Source organism: Theropithecus gelada, chromosome 17, assembly GCF_003255815.1.
Source record: "Theropithecus gelada isolate Dixy chromosome 17, Tgel_1.0, whole genome shotgun sequence".
Lineage (NCBI taxonomy): Eukaryota > Metazoa > Chordata > Mammalia > Primates > Cercopithecidae > Theropithecus > Theropithecus gelada.
Window position 1 is genome coordinate 53,891,522 of NC_037685.1, and position 19,235 is coordinate 53,910,756.

General features: G+C 36.3%; 1 protein-coding gene across 8 annotated transcripts in view; it reads left to right on the forward strand.

The window, feature by feature from the left end:
• Positions 1–19,235, forward strand: part of PSPC1 (paraspeckle component 1) — a 109,608-nt gene that overhangs the window by 78,033 nt on the left and 12,340 nt on the right. For 3 of the 8 annotated variants that reach the window (XM_025364004.1, XM_025364005.1, XM_025364003.1), the window contains one exon: positions 2,154–2,654. The exons of 3 other annotated variants lie outside the window; for them this stretch is intronic. In XM_025364004.1, the coding sequence (XP_025219789.1) occupies positions 2,154–2,339 (186 nt within the window). In that variant the 3' untranslated portion in view covers positions 2,340–2,654. Of the gene's footprint in view, positions 1–2,153; positions 2,655–6,116; positions 6,136–19,235 lie in introns of those variants that run through there. 2 more of the 8 variants (XR_003116451.1, XR_003116452.1) reach the window with 1 other exon arrangement.

The window sequence follows — 19,235 nt, forward strand, 5'->3', positions numbered from 1 at the left end:
TTTTTTTTCTTTTTTTTTGAGACAGAGTCTCGCACTGTTGCCCAGGCTGGTGTGCAGTGGCACGATCTTGGCTTGCTGCAACCTCCGCCTCCCACAAACAATTCTCTGCCTCAGCCTCCCAAGTAGTGGACGCTACAGGCATGCGCCACCACGCCTGGCTAATTTTTGTATTTTTAGTAGAGACAGGGTTTCCCTATGTTGGCCAGGCTGGTCTCAAACTCTTGACCTCGTGATCCACCCGCCTCGGCCTCCCAACGTGCTGGGATTACAGGCGTGAGGCACCGCATCCGGCTGAGATAGTTTTTAAGTAGTCCAAGAATTAGGATTACTGTCTGTGGCATGCTGTGGTACCTCAGTATATAGCAAATGCATATGTTAATTACAGTTTTTTTCTGTGCTTTTAATTTGTATCCATCATTTACCAGCATTCTAATGTTCAAGTATTTTATGATGGTGTTCTTTTCCTGTGTGGACTCTTTATGTTTGATGGGGACAAAAGTCCAATGTGTATGAACACACAGTTTTCAGTAAATATTTTTGTTAAAAATATTACCTGTCATGATTTATTGCAAGGAATTTAGTTATAAAAATCATTAAAGTTTTTCTGTATTTCTAAACCACTATTGTGGCATTCCTTTCACAGAATTTTAAATTACATTTAATAAATTTAAAGTAGACAGTTTTTTGTCTTGATCTGAGAGTGTGAAGATATCTTTGTGTGGATTAAATACTATGAAAACAAGGTTTTTCTGTTGTAATTTTTATTATATTTAAATATATTGATAGCAGGAATGATACCTTTTATCATTTCCATTAAAGTCTATCACTATATAAATGGGACTTTATACAGGCAAACTGTTTTCTCAGTTAGTGTTTGTTAATGCTTGTTCTGAATAACGTTTTGAAAGGGAAGTTGTTTGGTTATCTATTTTGAAAAGACAGTTTAGTTTTGAAACTACTATATGAAATCTTGAGGCGCCCATGCTGCTAAGAAAGAAAAAGCACTGCCATTTAGACTCAGACCGGTCACCAATTGTAAATCCATCGTGATGAGACGTTAAAAGCAATGCATTGTATGTCTTAGATTTGAATGCAGCGTTTATCATTATTCTGTTTGCTACAAATGTAGTCTTTTAAGAATGTGGAGAAATAGGACGTGCTGGCAGTTGGATTTTTAAAATGATAGTTTATACAGGGAGATAAAGAGGCAGTGCACGGCTACTATGAACAGATGGCGCTTAACACAGTGATTGCATTTATTTCCTTCAGTAGAGGCTTTATTTTGTAGTAATATGTTTGAAAGCTAGTAAAAACTTACACTACTTTGGTTAAGTTTTTGTGTGGCATATAATCAATAGAAACATAGAAGTAACATTAACTGTCCCATTTTTTAATTGTCTCCCTGAAATTGTAAATTTTATTTAAATATCACCCTTGGTGTTTTTTGCACTGACATTTTACTGCTACACTTTAGGGAGTTCTGTCCAACCTTTGAGATTAATATGTATGATTATTGTGAAGTTTTTCAAAATACTTAATTCATATGTTTAGTTGTGCTTATTAGTGCATGTTATTACATTAATTTTTAAAACTATTTTCCCAATGATAATATTTCAAGGAAAACACTCAGAAGTTTCTATAGTGAAATCATAATTCTTTGTGTATGTTTGTATTAGTGCTTTCTATCTTCAAGGAATTGATGTAAAGATTTTTTTAGAATGTTTACTTTTAAAAAACAACGTGATGCTGCTCCCCAGTTTTATTTCTCTGATTTTTTTTTGAAAAAGTATTTTTCTTACATGGCATAGTTTCATGCAAGATAAACTTTTGAAAAAAGGAGTAAGAGCTTTATTATAATATTGTTTAGGCTTAAGATTACATTTGCTTCTGTCACGAAATCAGTTCTTTGTTCTTGAAATTGGGGCATAGCATTAGCAATATGTAAATCTTCAGATGCTGCATTTTTTAAAAAAAAACATAGTAACTAATTAAATTGCTCCTTTCTTCCTTCTATGTGTGATCCTGATTCTGCTGGACTTTCTGCCGAACTTCATGACACCACCACTTGGGATTTTGCCAATTTTTCTTGTCACTTATATTTGGCGTGTTCCAAATGGACTTCATATTCTGTTCCTTATTGTGTGGTATCATAGCACAATGACAGATTTCCTCAAGGACCGCCATCTCAGATGGGTTCACCTATGGGGAGTAGAACAGGTTCTGAAACCCCTCAAGCACCAATGAGTGGTGTAGGTCCTGTGAGTGGTGGTCCTGGTGGCTTTGGTAGAGGAAGTCAAGGGGGCAACTTTGAAGGCCCTAATAAGCGTCGTAGATATTAAACATTCGTTCATTCCTGGCTATCTAGAAAAAAAAGTCAGTGGTATGCCTTTATACTTTTACCTGTTACCTGGAAGAAATGGTTTTATTGTTAATGTATGTAGACTTAAAAGTTTTTTTTTTTTTTTTTTTGTAACACTTGAGGTTTTGTAATTTTCTTTATTCATGAGCTTTGTAGATTAGAATGGTAATGATGCTCATCATTTTGAATGTTGAAATGTGTTTGTGACTTTAGCTAAATATAAGTATTCCATAGTACTGTGAAATCTATGTAGTTACTTAATCTCAATAAAGAAATCATTTTGGATAATTTAAAACTGTTATTAGTGGTATTCTCTTATGGTCTTACTAAACTTTGCTGTAACAGTAATGCTTTGGTTGCTTTAACTAATCCTAGTCGTTAAAAATGAAAATGATTTTGCTTTTTAATTTGTGCAAGTAGCACTGAAGATAGAAGCTTAATGAAAGCTAATGTTAATAAGGGGTAGATAGAGTAGTATATGTGGGGGTGGGAGGGTATGGGAGTTTAATTTGTATAAACACTGATGTTCTGTGAAATCGGAATTTCCACCTACATTTCATATATATTCTGAATATTCAGGTATTCTGAGACAGATTATTAAGGATATCTTTGTCCTGTGCTGATTTTTCCAAATAAATCTTTTCATCTTGAAAAAAACTGTTTGAAGGCAAATCTCTTTTGCTTATAAAAAATATCTAGTTTTAAACATATTTGCCATTATTTATTTGGTTTCAATATCTAGACCTTACCTCAATTATTATCATACAATTAGTGTTAAACATTCTTTAAAATAAAACAATACTGTTGGGTTGGCTGTTAAGTGAGGATTTGCTGTGTGATTTGTGGTGAATTAGGCATTTCTTGAGAATGTAGGTTTCTAGAAGTATTAAAAGATGGCTTGACTCTGCAGTGTTGTAAATATTTCCCTAAAGTTTGGACATTTCTCCAGTCAAACTCGTCTGGTGGGTTCGAACCGTTTGTCTCCAAGGAGCGACAGTGTTTTGTTTTGTTTTTTAAATTGTTTGTTCATGTTTTTCAAGATAATGCTGAGACATCAAAGGAGTACAGTTCAAGAGGTGATTTTAAAAAGCAGATAATTACTTGAGAATGGCTAGAGTCATTGGAATCTGAATAGCTCCCTTTACTATCAAATACCTATTTTGATTTTCAGTACTAGGGAAAAACTGATTTTATTACATTATAATGTTTATTGCAAAACAAAGTCATAACTGTATTTAAAAATTTGTATGTTGGTCATGTTTAAAATTACATTTAAGGAATAATATATGACTCATACCACAAATCTAATTCATCAGACACTGATCATAGCATAGCTATTTCTCATAAAACATCACAATGGTTTGCTATATCATGCTTTCAGCACCTTTCTGAAAGATAGTATGCTGTTTTAAAATAAACAGTATGTAAATAGTGGTGTCTGTTTTGCTGGAAGGTATAGTTTGGAAAGAAACCATTTAAATTTTGCATAAAAGCAGTTGGTTGTAAAGCGTAATTGATGCATTCTTTTATACTAATTAAAATTTTCGTAGGTACTCTTTCATGTTCTATTATTTTCATGTTCTGTTATTAGAACTGTTTTCTAAAATTTACGGTATTCACAGGCTTTTGTTTTTGACAGTTCTTTAAAAACATGATATGCTGATTGTAAAATAATAGTCAAAGACTGTTCTCATGTTTCTCATAAGTATGAGGTGATGGAGAGTGGGATTTGCTTTAATTTGTGACATTAATTGGGATATGGGGAGTTTTAACATTGATTACAGTTTTTCAGTGATATCTGTTGCACTTAAATCTACATTTCCCGTCATCTATATTTTATCCATATAATTCTCAGGTAATTTTTAGCATTGTATTTCACTTCAAAGCTGAAATATGATTGGGAGAAACTTGATCCTTTGATGTTATACCAAGCTACCTTTGGCCAAGGCTGTGAAATTCTGTATGATTCATTCAAGAACATTTGAAGGCCAGTGCACAAAAAGATGTCTTAATCTCCTGAACATCCTAGTGTCCAGGCTCAACTCTGGCACCAAGAACAGAGTCCTACACAACTTTTTCCCGGCATCAAGAAAATCCTTGTTCCGGCTTTACCAAGTTTACCCTGGGAGCAGTCAGCTTCTGAGTGACAGTCAAGTGGAGCATCTCTGAACTCCTAGTTATTCCATGCTTTTAGTGTTTTTGTATAGTTAACTTTGTGGCTGGTTCAGTAAATTTTTTTTTTTCTTGCGAATTAGTATACCAAGGAAGATTTTTGAATATCATCTGCTTAAAAGTGGTAGATACAAAAATAAAGAGGAAATTCAGTAGTGTTAGCTTTCTAAGTAAGTGTGAAGTTGTCGTATATGCTATCATATTTTTTTCAAAGAAGTAATATGAAACAATTTTAATATATAACAATGTTATGGTAGTTTGTGTCATGATTTGAAGTACCGAGTTTAAAGTCTTCAGGACTTAATGTTTCATGTGCTACTTGTAATTAGTATGTATAAAATAAAGGAACACTTGTTTTCCTAATAGTTTTATTCTAGTACTATATGTTGTCGGAATTTCCCCCATTTTTGTTTATTTTGTAAATAAATGCATTTTTTTTCTTGACAGATGTAGATTTTAAAAAACTGATTCACTTGTGTTTTTGCAAAATTGCTATTTTTCCTAAAGGTTTTTTTTTTATTTTTCTGTGTAAAATCAGTGCTGAGCACTCAGTGAAAGAGATTGAATATTTTTATCCCTGAAATATCAGTAATATTAGGGGAAGAATATCTGCTTTAGCTGGAATTGCCATTTAATAAAATAGGAATTATCAACAAGGATAGTGACTGAAACTTTGGCTCTTGTTTTTCAAACACTAGTTGAAATAATACTTTTACAGTTCAGAAACATACTTGTAGAATATTTCAGTAACTTGGTGCTTATATGTAGAGTCTCTAATAATTGTTAAATAGCAATGTGAATGATTAGTAGCCAATAATTAGTAAAGGGGGGTTAGGTTGATAATTACAACATAGATTCTGAATGAGAAAAAGGACATATACATGATTGAAATCAAGTAAGTTTTGTGAAAGGATGTGATCACATTATGTTAAAAGCTTTAAAAAAAGGGTTGAGATTTAGTGTCAGATGGTACTAGTCAAAAATAAATGGGCCACATCATTTTGAAAAAATGGAGGCAGTTTCCTGGGGAGTAAGGTAGTATTTAAGTGTTTTCTCTAGGTGTGCAGAGTTTTGTTACAACATCTAATGTGTTAAAATATATTCCTGAGGTGTCAAGAGGATAGCAGTGATATAAAAAGTCAGACTTCTTATTTTCAAGAATAAGACAGTAAACACCCATATATGTATCTTCTAATTCAACAATTGTTCGTGTTTTCCTGTGTTGGTAGATATTTGTAGGCATGGACTTTTTGGGGGGATGGCAAACTACTTCAAAGTAAGTAGCAGGCTTGATGTTATTTCTCCCCTAAATGTTTCAACATATACCTCCTAAAAACAACATTTTTAGGTGAATTTCATACTGATGAGGATTCATTTCCTGAAATCAAAGAGTCCACCTCTTAAGTTATGTAGCCCAGTATGGAAATATTTCATTCTAAGCAAATCATATGATTCAATGAATAGGGAGTAGTCTTATACTTTACAAGAGCATTTTGTTTCCAGCAGCTTTCATTACTGAATTTTAAAAATTAAAATCATTTTTCTCTATTCGCTTTACATGTTTTTCTAGTGGTGTAAAATGAAGTATGTCGACCGTTTCCTAAGTGAGTATCCATCAGTTAATTTATGGACTGTTACTCTGGGGAAATAATGCAAAAAATGCGGGAAAAAGTTATAGTGTCTCATGTTTAAAATCTGGATTTTTCTAAATATCAAAAGCTGAGATGAACCTGGGCAGTTGTAGTGAGACTTTGTCTCTACAAAAAATTAAAAAATTTAAAAAAATATATCAAAAGTAGTGTCTTCTATATGTTGTGAAAGCATTTTGAATTTGTTTTTGTTTCCTTGATTATGGAATAGCAATATTAATTATTGAAATTTGAAGCTTGTAAGACAATGTTTAAAGGCTTACCCAAAACTGTTGTTTTCTGAGTTTATTTGACCTTTTTTTCTGTAAAACTGTTTAGATTATAAATATCTCTAAGGATTCCTCTTTGTTGAAACTTACTATTTGATTACACTTTTTTTTTACCTGATGAAATAACAGTGTATGTGTTTTTTCTATTTTATGACATTTTGTTTTCTTTTTGAATAACAGAAGTCTATTAAATTTCCAGATTGAGGATAGTGAAATTCTTAATGTTATATATAGCCAGAGTTTATACATACACATTAAACAAAATCTTTTTCAAGAAAATTTTATGGCTTCAGTTACCATTGTCACTATCAGTTCCCTCCTCTGCAAAAGATACTGTATTTTAAAAAGAATTTTGTCAGAATTGTTCTTTTTAAATTTGTCTTTCTCATTTAATCAGATGAACTTTAAAAGAGATGGTGTTCTGCTTGTACACATAAATAAAATTTCAGTTCTGTCTTGTGGAATATAAATCACTCAAATTTCACGTTCAGTCTCAAAATTAAGAATAGAATCAGAATTAAGTAGGATTAAGTGGAAGTGTACTTTGAACACATTTCGTTTTAGATTTTCTTCATATTTTAATATAAATTTAGTCAATAAGACAAAGTATTCATTAAATACGAGGTCGTACATTGTGTTGATAGTAATATAAGTGGACCTTGTATTTGTTAAATGCTCTGTATAAGTGTTTTGTTGATGGTGTTGAAGACTTTGAAATAGATACCTTAATCTAAATTTTATCTTTTTATTTTTATCTATTTCACTGTCTAAATTTTTATCTAAAATTTTTTCTAGCTCTTTATTACACTAAGACAACTTGACATTTTTATTTATATATTGTACATCTCATGTAACGAATTACGCATATATAAGCTAGTGTCACATTCATTCATTATGTTTTGTGTTTTCTCTCTGACTGGATCTCTGATACATTCTTTCCTGTTCTAGCTGCTTTTATGCAAAAGGGCGTTACATGTTTGTCAATGAACCAGGCTTATGTGAATGTTAAGAAGAATTATGTAAATATATAATCCTGTGCCTATTCCCTTTTGCCATGTTTGGAATACAAATTACATTATTATCTTTTTGCTTATTTAAATAATTTACTTTTGCACATTATTTGTATTATTTCTTACATGAAAATTGAGAAAACATCTTAGTGTACATTTCGAGGTTAATTTTTCCTCAGGATATTTTTACATTATTAGATAATGTAAATCAGTATTAAGTTTCAGACAATATGTTGCCTGGTGTTTTTATGTATTGAGAAAAAGTACACTAAATTCTACATAGTCATTCTGTATGACTTTTAGTAATTTCTGACATTTTTAGTGTTAGAGGCAATAATAGAACTTGCTTAGTGGTTACTCAGTGTATGTTAATTCTTTGAGTTGATTAGAAAATAATGTTCCCAGATTTGAATGCTTTACACATTAGGGTAACTTTGGAGTGAAAAGTCCAGGTAACTGAAAATGGTAATGGAAGTAATTGTCTAGAAAACTTTTCTGAGTCATACAAGATTTTATAAGGTGCCATGTCATTCAGAATTTCACTATATCCATTAATTCGTTGTAACAACATGTATCAAAGGGACCTACTGTGTATTGGTCAGTTTTCTAGGGCTTAAGATATAACAGTGGAAACAAATTCGTCCTCTAAATTAAGGGGCAGCAGCCACAGACATCCTTCTGAAGTTAGTAGTTCTCACACTTCAGCATGCATTAGCATCACCTGGGAGGCTCAACACAGATCTCTGGACTTTATTCCAGAGTGGTCTGAAGGTCTCTGGTGGAGCCAAAGAACGTGCATTTCTAGGAAGTTCCTACATGATGACGCTGCTGCTGTTTGTAGGAACCCTTTTGAGCATCTGTTTTCGGATACTGTGCCTCAAAAGAGGCTTTTCTGGTTGTGGTTTTTGTTGTTGCTGTAGTTGACTGTCCCAGTACATTGTAGATTGGAGAAGATCCCTGACAGTCAAAACACCCTCAGGCATTTGCAGCTGTTGCCAGTGGATAAGCACCTACAAAAGTCCGTTATTTCCGACTAGGAAACATAGTAGCTAGTGAGTGTTATTTAACGCATAAATTCATTTATCAGACATTTTTAAACTAGGATTTCAAAACCTAGTTAATTCAGATGAAGAGGATATATGGAGACGTGTACTCTGAAGATTTTGTGAAACCAGTTTCCTCTTAACAGATTCTCAGCATACCAGTATGAGATGAAATGATGTAATTGTTTTTGTATCAGTGTGTTTGGACTTGCTTCTGGCTGCCGGATGAAGGTGCTAGAAAACGGTCCTGTCTTTGCTCACCCTCCTGGTGAATATGAATAGAATGATACAGTTTGGTGGATTAAAATGATGGCCTTACTTTCTCTTTGGTGTAAGCTTGTTTTGCTTTTCTAGCTTGAAGATAAAAGATTTGATAAGTGTATTTCCTAAGACCATCAGTATATATATGAAAACATTTTCTTTGTAGCTTCAGATGTGTGTGTGTGATCAAGGCCCTCTCAAAATTATGCAGCACAATAAAAAATTAAAGTGGTTCATAATGAGAGCATATATTTGCTGTATTGACAGTTGTTTGTTCCAAAAAATTGTGACTGTACCAGTGCAAAGAAACAGTCATCTGATTTCAAGCCTTTAATATCCCAGAAAGTAGATTCTATAGCATTGACTTTGATGTGTGTTTGTTAAGAATATCTACAAGTAGGAAATACTTAAGTATAGAGATTTGTTTCTAATTGTAATCTGGATATCACCTGGGGACTTTTACGCTGCTTCCCAAAAACCACCCTAAAATAGAATTTGGTATCTTCTCAGTTTTCCACATTAATCAACCATTTTGAGATTTTTGTAAACATAAATGGGTTTGGCTCTGAGAAGGTGCAATCAGTGTTATTTTTAACATTGCACCAACCCCATCCCTCCCCCATTTTTTGTGTTCAGAGTCAGATTCCTTGCTGCATGGAGGCCCAGGTCTGTGACATTAGGCTGCGTCTACCCTGGGGTGGCTTATTAACCTATTTTCCAACTGAGGAATTCTCAGGCAGCCTAACGAGAGTAAAACTTTTTTTTAATCTCTTCTAAAAAAAAATTATGTCGATAACTAGATTTTTTTCACACAGTTTTTCCTGTTATGTATTACTAATTGTCTTCAGTCAAGAAATGATTATTTTTAACTCCTGTGACACCAAAATGAGTTATATCTCTACAAAAATCAGTGTTTAACTTTTATTCGTGGTACATGAAGACAGAAAAAAAAATGATAAAAATGTAGAAAGGGACCTGCTTTGAGTTTTTGCTTTGTGTCACCTTCTACGTTACTGAAGTCTTCTGACTGGAATGTGGTTGCCTCCCCACCAGCATGCATATATAACAGCTCTAGCATTTCCTTACTGGGCAGCCATAGAACTTTGGATGATATTTGATCTGTTGCTAATATGTACATTTATGCATGATGATTAACTGGGAAAATAAGATGACTACTTTTTTTGTTTCTTGGCTGTGTATTGTGCTACTTTGCCCTTTATCTGGAGCTATTAAATTTAAAAAAAAAAAATTAATGGAAGATGGGAAGTTTGTGGAAAATAACATGCTCAAAGTTTTAGGGCTGGGAAGTACAATGTAGAAAAGGTGTGTTTACATTCTTAGTTTCTGCTTTGCAATATAATGTGCTTAACTTATGTTCTGCTGTTTGTGCTATAGGTATTAAAGTCAACTGAAGTATAGGGGTTCATGTCATGAACTGTTTGACATATGAATGAAATATTCTGTAGGTTGGTTGAAAATATGGATCTCATAGTTTGAATTATTTTGGAATTACTTGACTAATATAGAAGACTACCCTATCACAGCCAGTTTCTGTTTATTTTCTGTAGGTCATAAACACAGCCAGTTTCTGTTTATTTTCTGTAGGTCATAAACACAGCATAGATACACATGTTAAATCATTTATCAGTGCTTGAAACCCTCTTAATTACATACTGACTTCCTACAGTTTGATGTGTAGACTGTAGTTTCTTGCAGTTTGAACACTGGGAATCCAGCCATGAACACAGTGGACCAGTCCTCTGCCCCAGTAACGTTTGTGTGATAGAGTGACAGATAATATCTTACCATGTAGCAATAAAGGCAGTAGAGAAAATGACAGCTACTCTTTTAGTTAAGGGCCTAGAAAATAGCTATCTTAGGAGACAAAGGGGAAAAGATTTTGATTTAGTTTGTGCTCCTTGAATTGAGTTGTGCTGAAGTAAGTGGCCATAGTTCTGCCTGAAGCTGAACCGTCCTAGTAGTAGTGGCATTTGGCTGTTGAGTCCTTGGAATGGGACTAGTGAGATGAGGAACTAAAGTTTTTATTGTAATTAACTTAAATTCAGTTATTGATAGAATATACTTGGAACAACTTGATTATATTAATCTACTTTTATATCTTTGATTTTATGTAATCTAAATACAGATAAGTATTTTTGAGGAAAATTTTGCATCTGAATTAGATTTGCAGACTTACGAAGAAAAGAATGTAAAATTTCTCAACTTTTAAATGTGGCATATGCTGAAGTGATAATATTTTGGCTACATTGGGTTCAATAAAATAGATAATTAAGCTAATTTCACCTGTTGCTTTTTTCCCTCCTTTAATGTGGCTTCTAGGAAGTTTAATACTTCACATGTGGCTTGAAATATTTTTCTTGGCTTTGATCTTAGAAGACTAATTTAGTCACATTTTAATTTTTTCCTTTCAATGATTGTAATCTCTGAATCCCATTACATAGGCTATAATTATGTAATTTATTGTTACCTTTTAAAATGAATAATGTAAGGTTGAAATTGAAAGTTTAAGTGTGTATTTATAGTTAAGTGTCAGTGTGAGATTAGTTTCCTGAGTATAATTACTTGGTGTTTGCTGTCCTGCAGGGAAGGAGTTTGAGCACCAAGTTCTCAGGAAAGAAATCGTACACATTAAGTTTTACACCCCTTTCACTGTTACTTTCCTTTTGTGTTTGCTATGACCTTGGTACTATCCATAACATTTTTAAGCAAATGTTTTAAGTCCTGAAAAAGTTTGGTCATACAAGATTTCTCTTAAAACATTTGTGTGAGGTTATCTTGTTTATATATTTATTTTATTCCTTGTAGAATATCCATCTGTCATTTAGTAATTCATCTTAATTTCCTAGCAAGTCCTTGTTAGATATTTGCTTGGTGAATGAATGACACCAACTGTAAAACAGACACAGTATTTACAAATGAGGATACCAAAATGAACAAAATATGGTCCTTTTCTCTTTAAGATTTGAAGTTTAATGGGTATAGGTAGAGTTGTAAGGAAACTGACCAAGTTGTCGTAATAAAGGGCATAGAAAGTTCTTTGAAAACCCAGACACAAATAGTTCACTCACTTTGGGGAGCCTGGGAAGATTTCACTGAGGTGATAGCGTTTGAGCAGGTCCTGAAGGTGAGTAGATACTTGACAGTCGTAGGCTGGAGCATTGTGGGGTGGCAACATGATGTGGTCACAGGCTGGTGAGGCACTAAGCCGTCTAAGGGGAGGGAGCTAAGACTGGTAGCAGAGAAGTAAAGTTGAGATAAGATTATGGTTGATCACAGTTAAGGAGTTTAGACCTTTATTTACCTTTTAGGTGACTGCGAGTAAGGATAAGCCCCATTATTACAACTTAAAATAATTATGTTAAGTGTAAGAGTGACTGGACTGCAAACAGTGTTCTGGAACAGACCACATAGATCATGGATCCAGCCCCAGCTTCCCTACATCGAATTTGAAAGGATCTTTGGTGTCAGGATGGTTCAGATTCCAGATAAGAGTAATTCAGAGGTATAGTGAATTTAGCTGTTTCCAATGTATTGGGAGGGCGGGGGAAGGAGATGCGAAGTGTCCTAGGGGTTTCTGGTTTGAATGATGGGTTGAGGATACTATGAACCGAGACGCCAAAGGTAAGTGTGTTCAGGGTCGATGGTGAGGTGATTCATGTAGCTGCTAGAGGGAGAGGAGGGCATAATCTATTTGATTTTTGAATGTTTTGGTTTTGAGTGCTTTTAGGTAGTTTGTTGGGATTTTTAAAACTGTGGAAAATCTGCCTGGTAAATATATTATCTCTCAAGGACCTATCATCTGTCACCAAAGATGACTATGATACCTTCCTAACTCATCCTGTTTTTACTTTTACTCTTGCAGCTTTTTCTCCACAAAATGCGTCATTCTAAAACAAGACTTGGCTGGGTGGGCGCAGTGACACGCTATAATCTGAGCACTTTGGGAGGTCAAGGTGGGTGGATCGCTTGAACTCACAAGTTGAGACTAGCCTGGGCAAGATGGTGAAACCCCATCTCTACTAAAAGGGTAGCTGGGCGTGGTGATGCAAGCCTGTGGTTCCAGCTACTCGGAAGGCTGAGGCAGGAGAATGACTTGAACCTGGGAGGCGGAAATTGCAGCGAGCTGAGATCGCACCACTGCACTCCAGCCTGGGCAATAGTCAGACCTTGTCTCAAAAGTAAATAAATAAACAAAACATGACTCAGATTCTGCTTCCTTTTCTTTTCCAAACAGTAGTTTCCCATCTGAATTAAATCACAACTGCATGGTAGATCACAGGACTTTATCTGATTTGGTCCGCCTTTGCAAGCTCATCTACCTCCATCCCTCCCCGCTTGCTCAGTAAACTCTAAGGTGGTTCCTCTGTCTCGCAGATATTTTTGTAGGCCTCTCTTTCTTTTTTGAGATGGAATGTTGCTCTGTCACTCAGTCTAGGGTGCAGTGGTGCCATCTCGGCTCACTGCAACACCTGCCTCCCAGGTTCAAGTGATTCTCCTGCCTCAACCTCCTGAGTAGCTGGGACTACAGGCACCTGCCACTATGCCTGGCTAATATTTGTATTTTTGTAGGGACAAGGTTTCACCATATTGGCCAGGCTGGTCTTGAACTTCTAACCTCAAGTGATTCGCCCACCTCGGCCTCCCAAAGTGCTGGGATTACAGGCAATGATCCACCACACCTGGCCTTTGTAAATCTCTTGTAAGTGCCTTTCTCAGAACAGTTTCACATCAACTCTTTGCATTCATGTTGTTTTATCAATATATTTATTTGCTTGTTGTACCTACTTTGTCTTTTGTCTTTTTTCCTTTTTTTTTTTTTTTTTTTTTTTTTTTTGAGACGGAGTCTCGCTCTGTCGCCCAGGCTGGAGTGCAGTGGCGCGATCTCAGCTCACTGCAAGCTCCGCCTCCCGGATTCAGGCCATTCTCCTGCCTCAGCCTCCCGAGTAGCTGGGACTACAGGTGCCCGCCACCTTCCCAGGCTAGTTTTTTGTATTTTTTTTGGTAGAAACGGGGTTTCACCATGTTAGCCAGGATGGTCTCGATCTCCTGACCTCGTGATCCGCCCGTCTTGGCCTCCCAAAGTGCTGGGATTACAGGCTTGAGCCACCGCGGCCTGCCTTTTTTCAAGACAAGGTCTCGCTCTGTCACTCAGACTGGAGTGCAGTGGTGTAATCATAGTTCACCGCAGCCTCAAACTCCTAGGCCCAAGTGATCATCCGACCTCAGTAGTAGGGCCCACAGGTGCGTGCCACCATGTCTAGCTACTTTTAAAAAAATGTTATAGAGACAGGGTCTCACTGTGTTGCCCAGGCTGGTCTCAAACTCCTTGCCTCAGACAATCCTCCCGCCTTGGCCTCCCAAAGTGCTGGAATTACACGTGTTAGCCACTGTGCCCGGGAATGCCTACTTTTTCCCCCTATCTTTATCAGTGTTCACACAGTGTTTGGCATTTGATATTGAACTGATCTCAGAAAATTTTCAGGAGGAAAAATGGAGTCATGGTGTGGATTTAGGAGTAGAGTTTTTAGTACCAATTGAAGTGTTTGGATGAGTATCACAGATTGTTTATTCATTCAATAAATTTTTATTGAACATTTTTGTCTCAGTCTGTGCATATAATAGTGAAGAAAACAGACACTGTCCCTACCTTCTTTGAGGTTGAAGTCTAGCAGGTGGCAAAAGAAAAATTGGGAGAAGAAAGTGCATAAAGAAATTCTTAGATAACTCCATTATACTAAAGGGTCAGAGCAAGAATAGCCAGCAGGGAGGATGAGTAAATAGTCCAGCTCTTAATAGACATTGGTAGAATATGTACCCTGCCTAGAGAGGAAAGAGAAGAAAGTTGGGATGGATAGATAGGAGTTAAGATATCCTACTGTGGGACCAGAGAGTGGAATAGGTTGGCGGAATGGGAGAAGACTTGTTTTCAACGATCAATATAAAATTTAGAACTAAAATCACGGTGTATGTTCTTTGTATTGATTGGCTATACCAAATACAATGGCGTTTGGTCTTGGTGGAACCCAAGCGGTAAGAAGACCAGAGGACCTGGAAGTAAGTTTAAAACGCCTACCTGAGGTTTCTCCAGGAAAGTAGACTTTTTCTATTTGAGTTTTAAATGAAGGCTACTGGTTTTATAAGTTTCTGTATTTTTTCTCTCACGCCTTTTCTTCCTTTGTTATACATTGAAGAAAAAAACAACCAACACAAATGGGAGAGGTTCACTGCTACGAGCAGCTCATCAGGAAATGATCAGAAGGGTCTTCTAGCAAAATGTAACAACTAGAACTCATTGTTGATGTGATTATCCATATATAGTTTCTATAGGTGATCATTATATATACTTCTTCAGACATTGATGGTCTAGTTAATTCTTCCAGTAATTGAACTTTAAGATGACAGTGTGGCTAAGATTTGCAGAAGAAATAATTCAGTAAGAATTGTATGTGATGAAGAGGACACCTAATCCTCTCAGGTTTTGATACATTGGATATATTGTACCAACATACATTGAGAAACTCTTCTACAAATACTGGGAGGAGAAAAAGCATGTAATTAATGGTTTGAGACTTGGGGTTTCACGTTAATAGTCCCTGTTCATGAGTGGATAGTTACTCAGGTACTGTGAGGAGTTCTTAAGAGTTACCGGTTTCCCTCTGCCCCATCCTTTTTTCAGTTGCTTGTTTCCTTTATCATGGTCTTTGCCCTCATATTTATTATGTTCAGTTGGATGAGTTATAGGAATTTAAAACACTACCTGTAAAATCGACATTGCTTTTTTGGATTGCTTTTACATATGGTGATTTCAAATGTTTTCTAAGAACAGACCAGATTAACATTTTTCTTAGTTATATGGTAGACATTACTCAGTTCCTGCATTTTGATTTTAGTCTCCGCTTGTGAAATATGTCAGTTATATTCTTTTCAGCATCCTGGGCTCTCTATTTTATAGTAAGTACAAGTTAGGAAGAATGGGAATGCCACCAAGTCTGGGGACCTGACCTCTGCAAGAAGCCTTGTTTTTTCTTCTCTTCTTGACAAGAGATAATGAAAACTTGGGATTATGTGTAATTCAGCATATGCAAAGGGTTTTAAATTTTCCAGTTGACATTATACAGTTTTGGTTAATAATCACATTGTGGTAGTATATATAGTCTTAAGTACTTTTGGAGCATAAATAAATGGAATCAACTCTAGTTTCCCCAAACTCATTTTTTTTCTATATAGCTAATCTAGTATGAAATACACATTTGATCACATACAGTTTTCATGTGTGTTTTCCCCGTGTTCAGTGTCTTTCCCAGTTCCTTAATTTTGCCTACTCATTATCATCCTGTGTTTATTTTGTTTTTGTCTCCACCCTAGGCTTCCCTCTGGAGGCCTGCCTTCTCCTGCCCCAGTGTGAACTGGCTGCTGTCTAGAGCAGCCCGAGCAGAACTGTGCCCTTCAGACCTCAGTGCTTCTCTGGGTTGAATGTGCTCTTGGCTGGATTATCATTAAATGAACACTTGACAGCTGATGTTGACAGTTGACTATAAGTTTTCTGTTTGTGTTTTAATAGTTATTTTCCTTTGGCTGGTGCACACGCTGACACATAAAATAGCCTGGGTGCTAGTGTGGAAATACTACAATGAGTTTCTTTTTTTCTTTTTTTTTTTTTAAAGAGTCTATCGCATCATTAAAAGTAACATATATTAAAATGCTAATTTAATGTGAATCTTTCTTTGATGCCATATAAACTAATAAGCAAACAGTGTATTTGGTCAACAAAATGAATGGTTTCTAAACAATCCATAGGGTCCATAAATGAATCGCAAGAGATTATGTCATTGTTACATTTGTGAAGGGCCTGGATTGCTTGAGCTGAGTTAGTAGACGCTCAAGTCATAGATTAGGAATAACTGATTCTACAGTAGGTCTGGGTGGCATGGAATATAAGCTCCATCCAGCAAGGATTTGCTCCATGGAAGATAAACGCAGCCAGTGTCGGGTAGATATGAGGTGCTCCTGTCTTCCAGCAACTCCGAACAACTGCTAAACGTTAGAAGACAGCACATTAATTATGAAGCAATGCAGAAAAGATCTAAGGGGGAAAGAAGGATGATCAACATCAATAATGGTATTAGCACTTTTAATAGTCAGCTTGAGACTTGTCTTACATGTGCATGAATTGAGAGGCAGGCGGAAGGAGAAATTCAAGAATACACAGTACAAAATAAGTGTTGGAATCTTGTTCTCAATAAAGCACGCATCTTGTTTTGATCAGCTTTTAGAGCATCGTGTGACAGGAGGTTATCTAGTATCCCATTATCTGTAGGAATCACCTGCTGTGTGTACAGTTCAGTAGTAGTGCTAGGTACACTGGTACCTTGACGGACTACACATGAAACCTGTTGCCCAATGTCAGTGTGTTACGGGGAGTTTGACAAAGAGAAATGCATGTAAGATACAATAATTGGGAAGGATTTTCATAAAATGCTCTTGTTTGGAGGTGGGAGGATTAGATAACCATTCAGAACAAAAGGGGAACTAGTGTCTATCTTAGTGAGTGTGTCCAGAGATTTGGGGAGGTAGAAATACGTAAGTATCAACTTCAAATGAGCTGTATCTGTTTTGGGGAGTAGATATGATCAGAGTGGGCCACTGTCAGCAAAGGCTGACAGTTTTATAAATGTGCAGAGAGCTGGTAGGAACCCAAAACGAGGCTGTAAAACAAATCCGGAATCTTACTCTGTGATAAAGACCCATTAAAAAAATCAGGAGATTTTTGGCAAGAGAACGACAGTAGTCAGATTGCTATTTCAGATACCTAGTGATTGGCAGCAGGATGCATTGAATGGCCTTAACTGCAGGAAGCGAGAGCAGTTGAGATGTGGGATAGTGGAATGGAGAAGAAGGGCAGAAATCAAGACGTGGGTTGATTATGATATAGTCACAACTGGGTGGTCAACTTAATATAGGGGATTTATGTGGAAGAAAGAAGCCAAGGGTGACAGTTTGAAACAACCAAATGACAGTTTTTTTGGTGCTGCTGAGAAGAGGAGGAGAAAGGGCAGATGGAAAGGTTGGGGCCCTGTGCCATCTAGAAAGTGGGTTCAGCACAGGAAATCCTGATGCTTGGGGAAAAGATCTTGGCTAGAGAATTGTCAGTAAAGTAAGCAGCAATTGATAAACGAAAATACGAGACACAAAACATTTGCCAGTGTCAAATGTATATAGGTTAGGGGGCTGAGATGCCCTCTGTACATCCACAGAGAGTGATTTCAGTGTCCCCTGCAGGGCTTGGTGACTTTGAGTCTTGTACTGGAATACATGGAAACCATTGAAGCTCCATAGAACACTGCAGTTGCATTGATGAGTTACAGAAACGCACATCCCAAAGAAGTGTACATGTAACATATACTAAAGATGGCATTATTTTTTAATATTAATTTAAATTTTTTGAGTTGGAGTTTTACTCTGTTGCCCAGACTGGTGTGCAGTGGCACGATTTCGGCTCACCACAACCTCTGCCTCCCGGGTTGAAACGATTCTCCCATCTCGATTTCTCGAGTAGTTGGGATTACAGGCGTGCACCACTATGCCCAGCTATTTTTTTTCTATTTTTAGTAGAGATGGGGTTTCACCATGTTGGCCAGGCTGGTCTCGAACTCCCGACCTCAGATGATCCACCCACCTCCGCCTCCCAAAGTGCAGGGATTACAGGCATGAGCCACCGTGCCCAACCCTAAAGATGGGTTTATTCATGCTTGGTCAGTGGCCAACATGAGGAAATACAGAAACGCTAAGTGGACTAACCCCATTCTCTTATTCCTCAAACTTAAAAGTTACCTAAATAGGCCCTTCATTATAGCCATCATTCAGATCCTCCTTTGAGATCTAGAAATAATTTTTATTACATTATCGCACTTTAGAAGAATACCTAATAAAAAACAACAGCCTTCAAATACTGTTTATACATAAACTATATTTTTGAATTTTTTGAATAGTAATGTGCACCTGGCACACAAAAATCAAGATACAAAGTGATGCAGAATGATAGTAAATTTCTCAGTATCATCTAGCAGCCATCCAACTTCTCTATCCAGGGGCAACCACTGTTACTAATTTCTGTCGTATCCTTCCAGAAGTTTCTGTAGTCATAGATATATTTGTATATATTCTTAATACATCCAAATTTCTCAACTTTTTTTCATGATCACTTCTTCCACAGAAGGCCTTTTAGACATTTTTTTTCTAATTGACCCCCCTCCGCTGAGATGTTGACAACCTGGATAACTGGATGATTGTGAGTCTGTCTGTGAAATCGGTGCTGCGTACATAAAAAGTACGAGTTTTGTCCTCTCCCTCCCCTAAGTAATTTTCTGCCCCTTGGGAGAGGGATTGCTCTGTTGAAAATGCAAGATGTGGAGCAATGCCATGGTAAGTAGTTGGGAGTTTTTTTCCCTGAA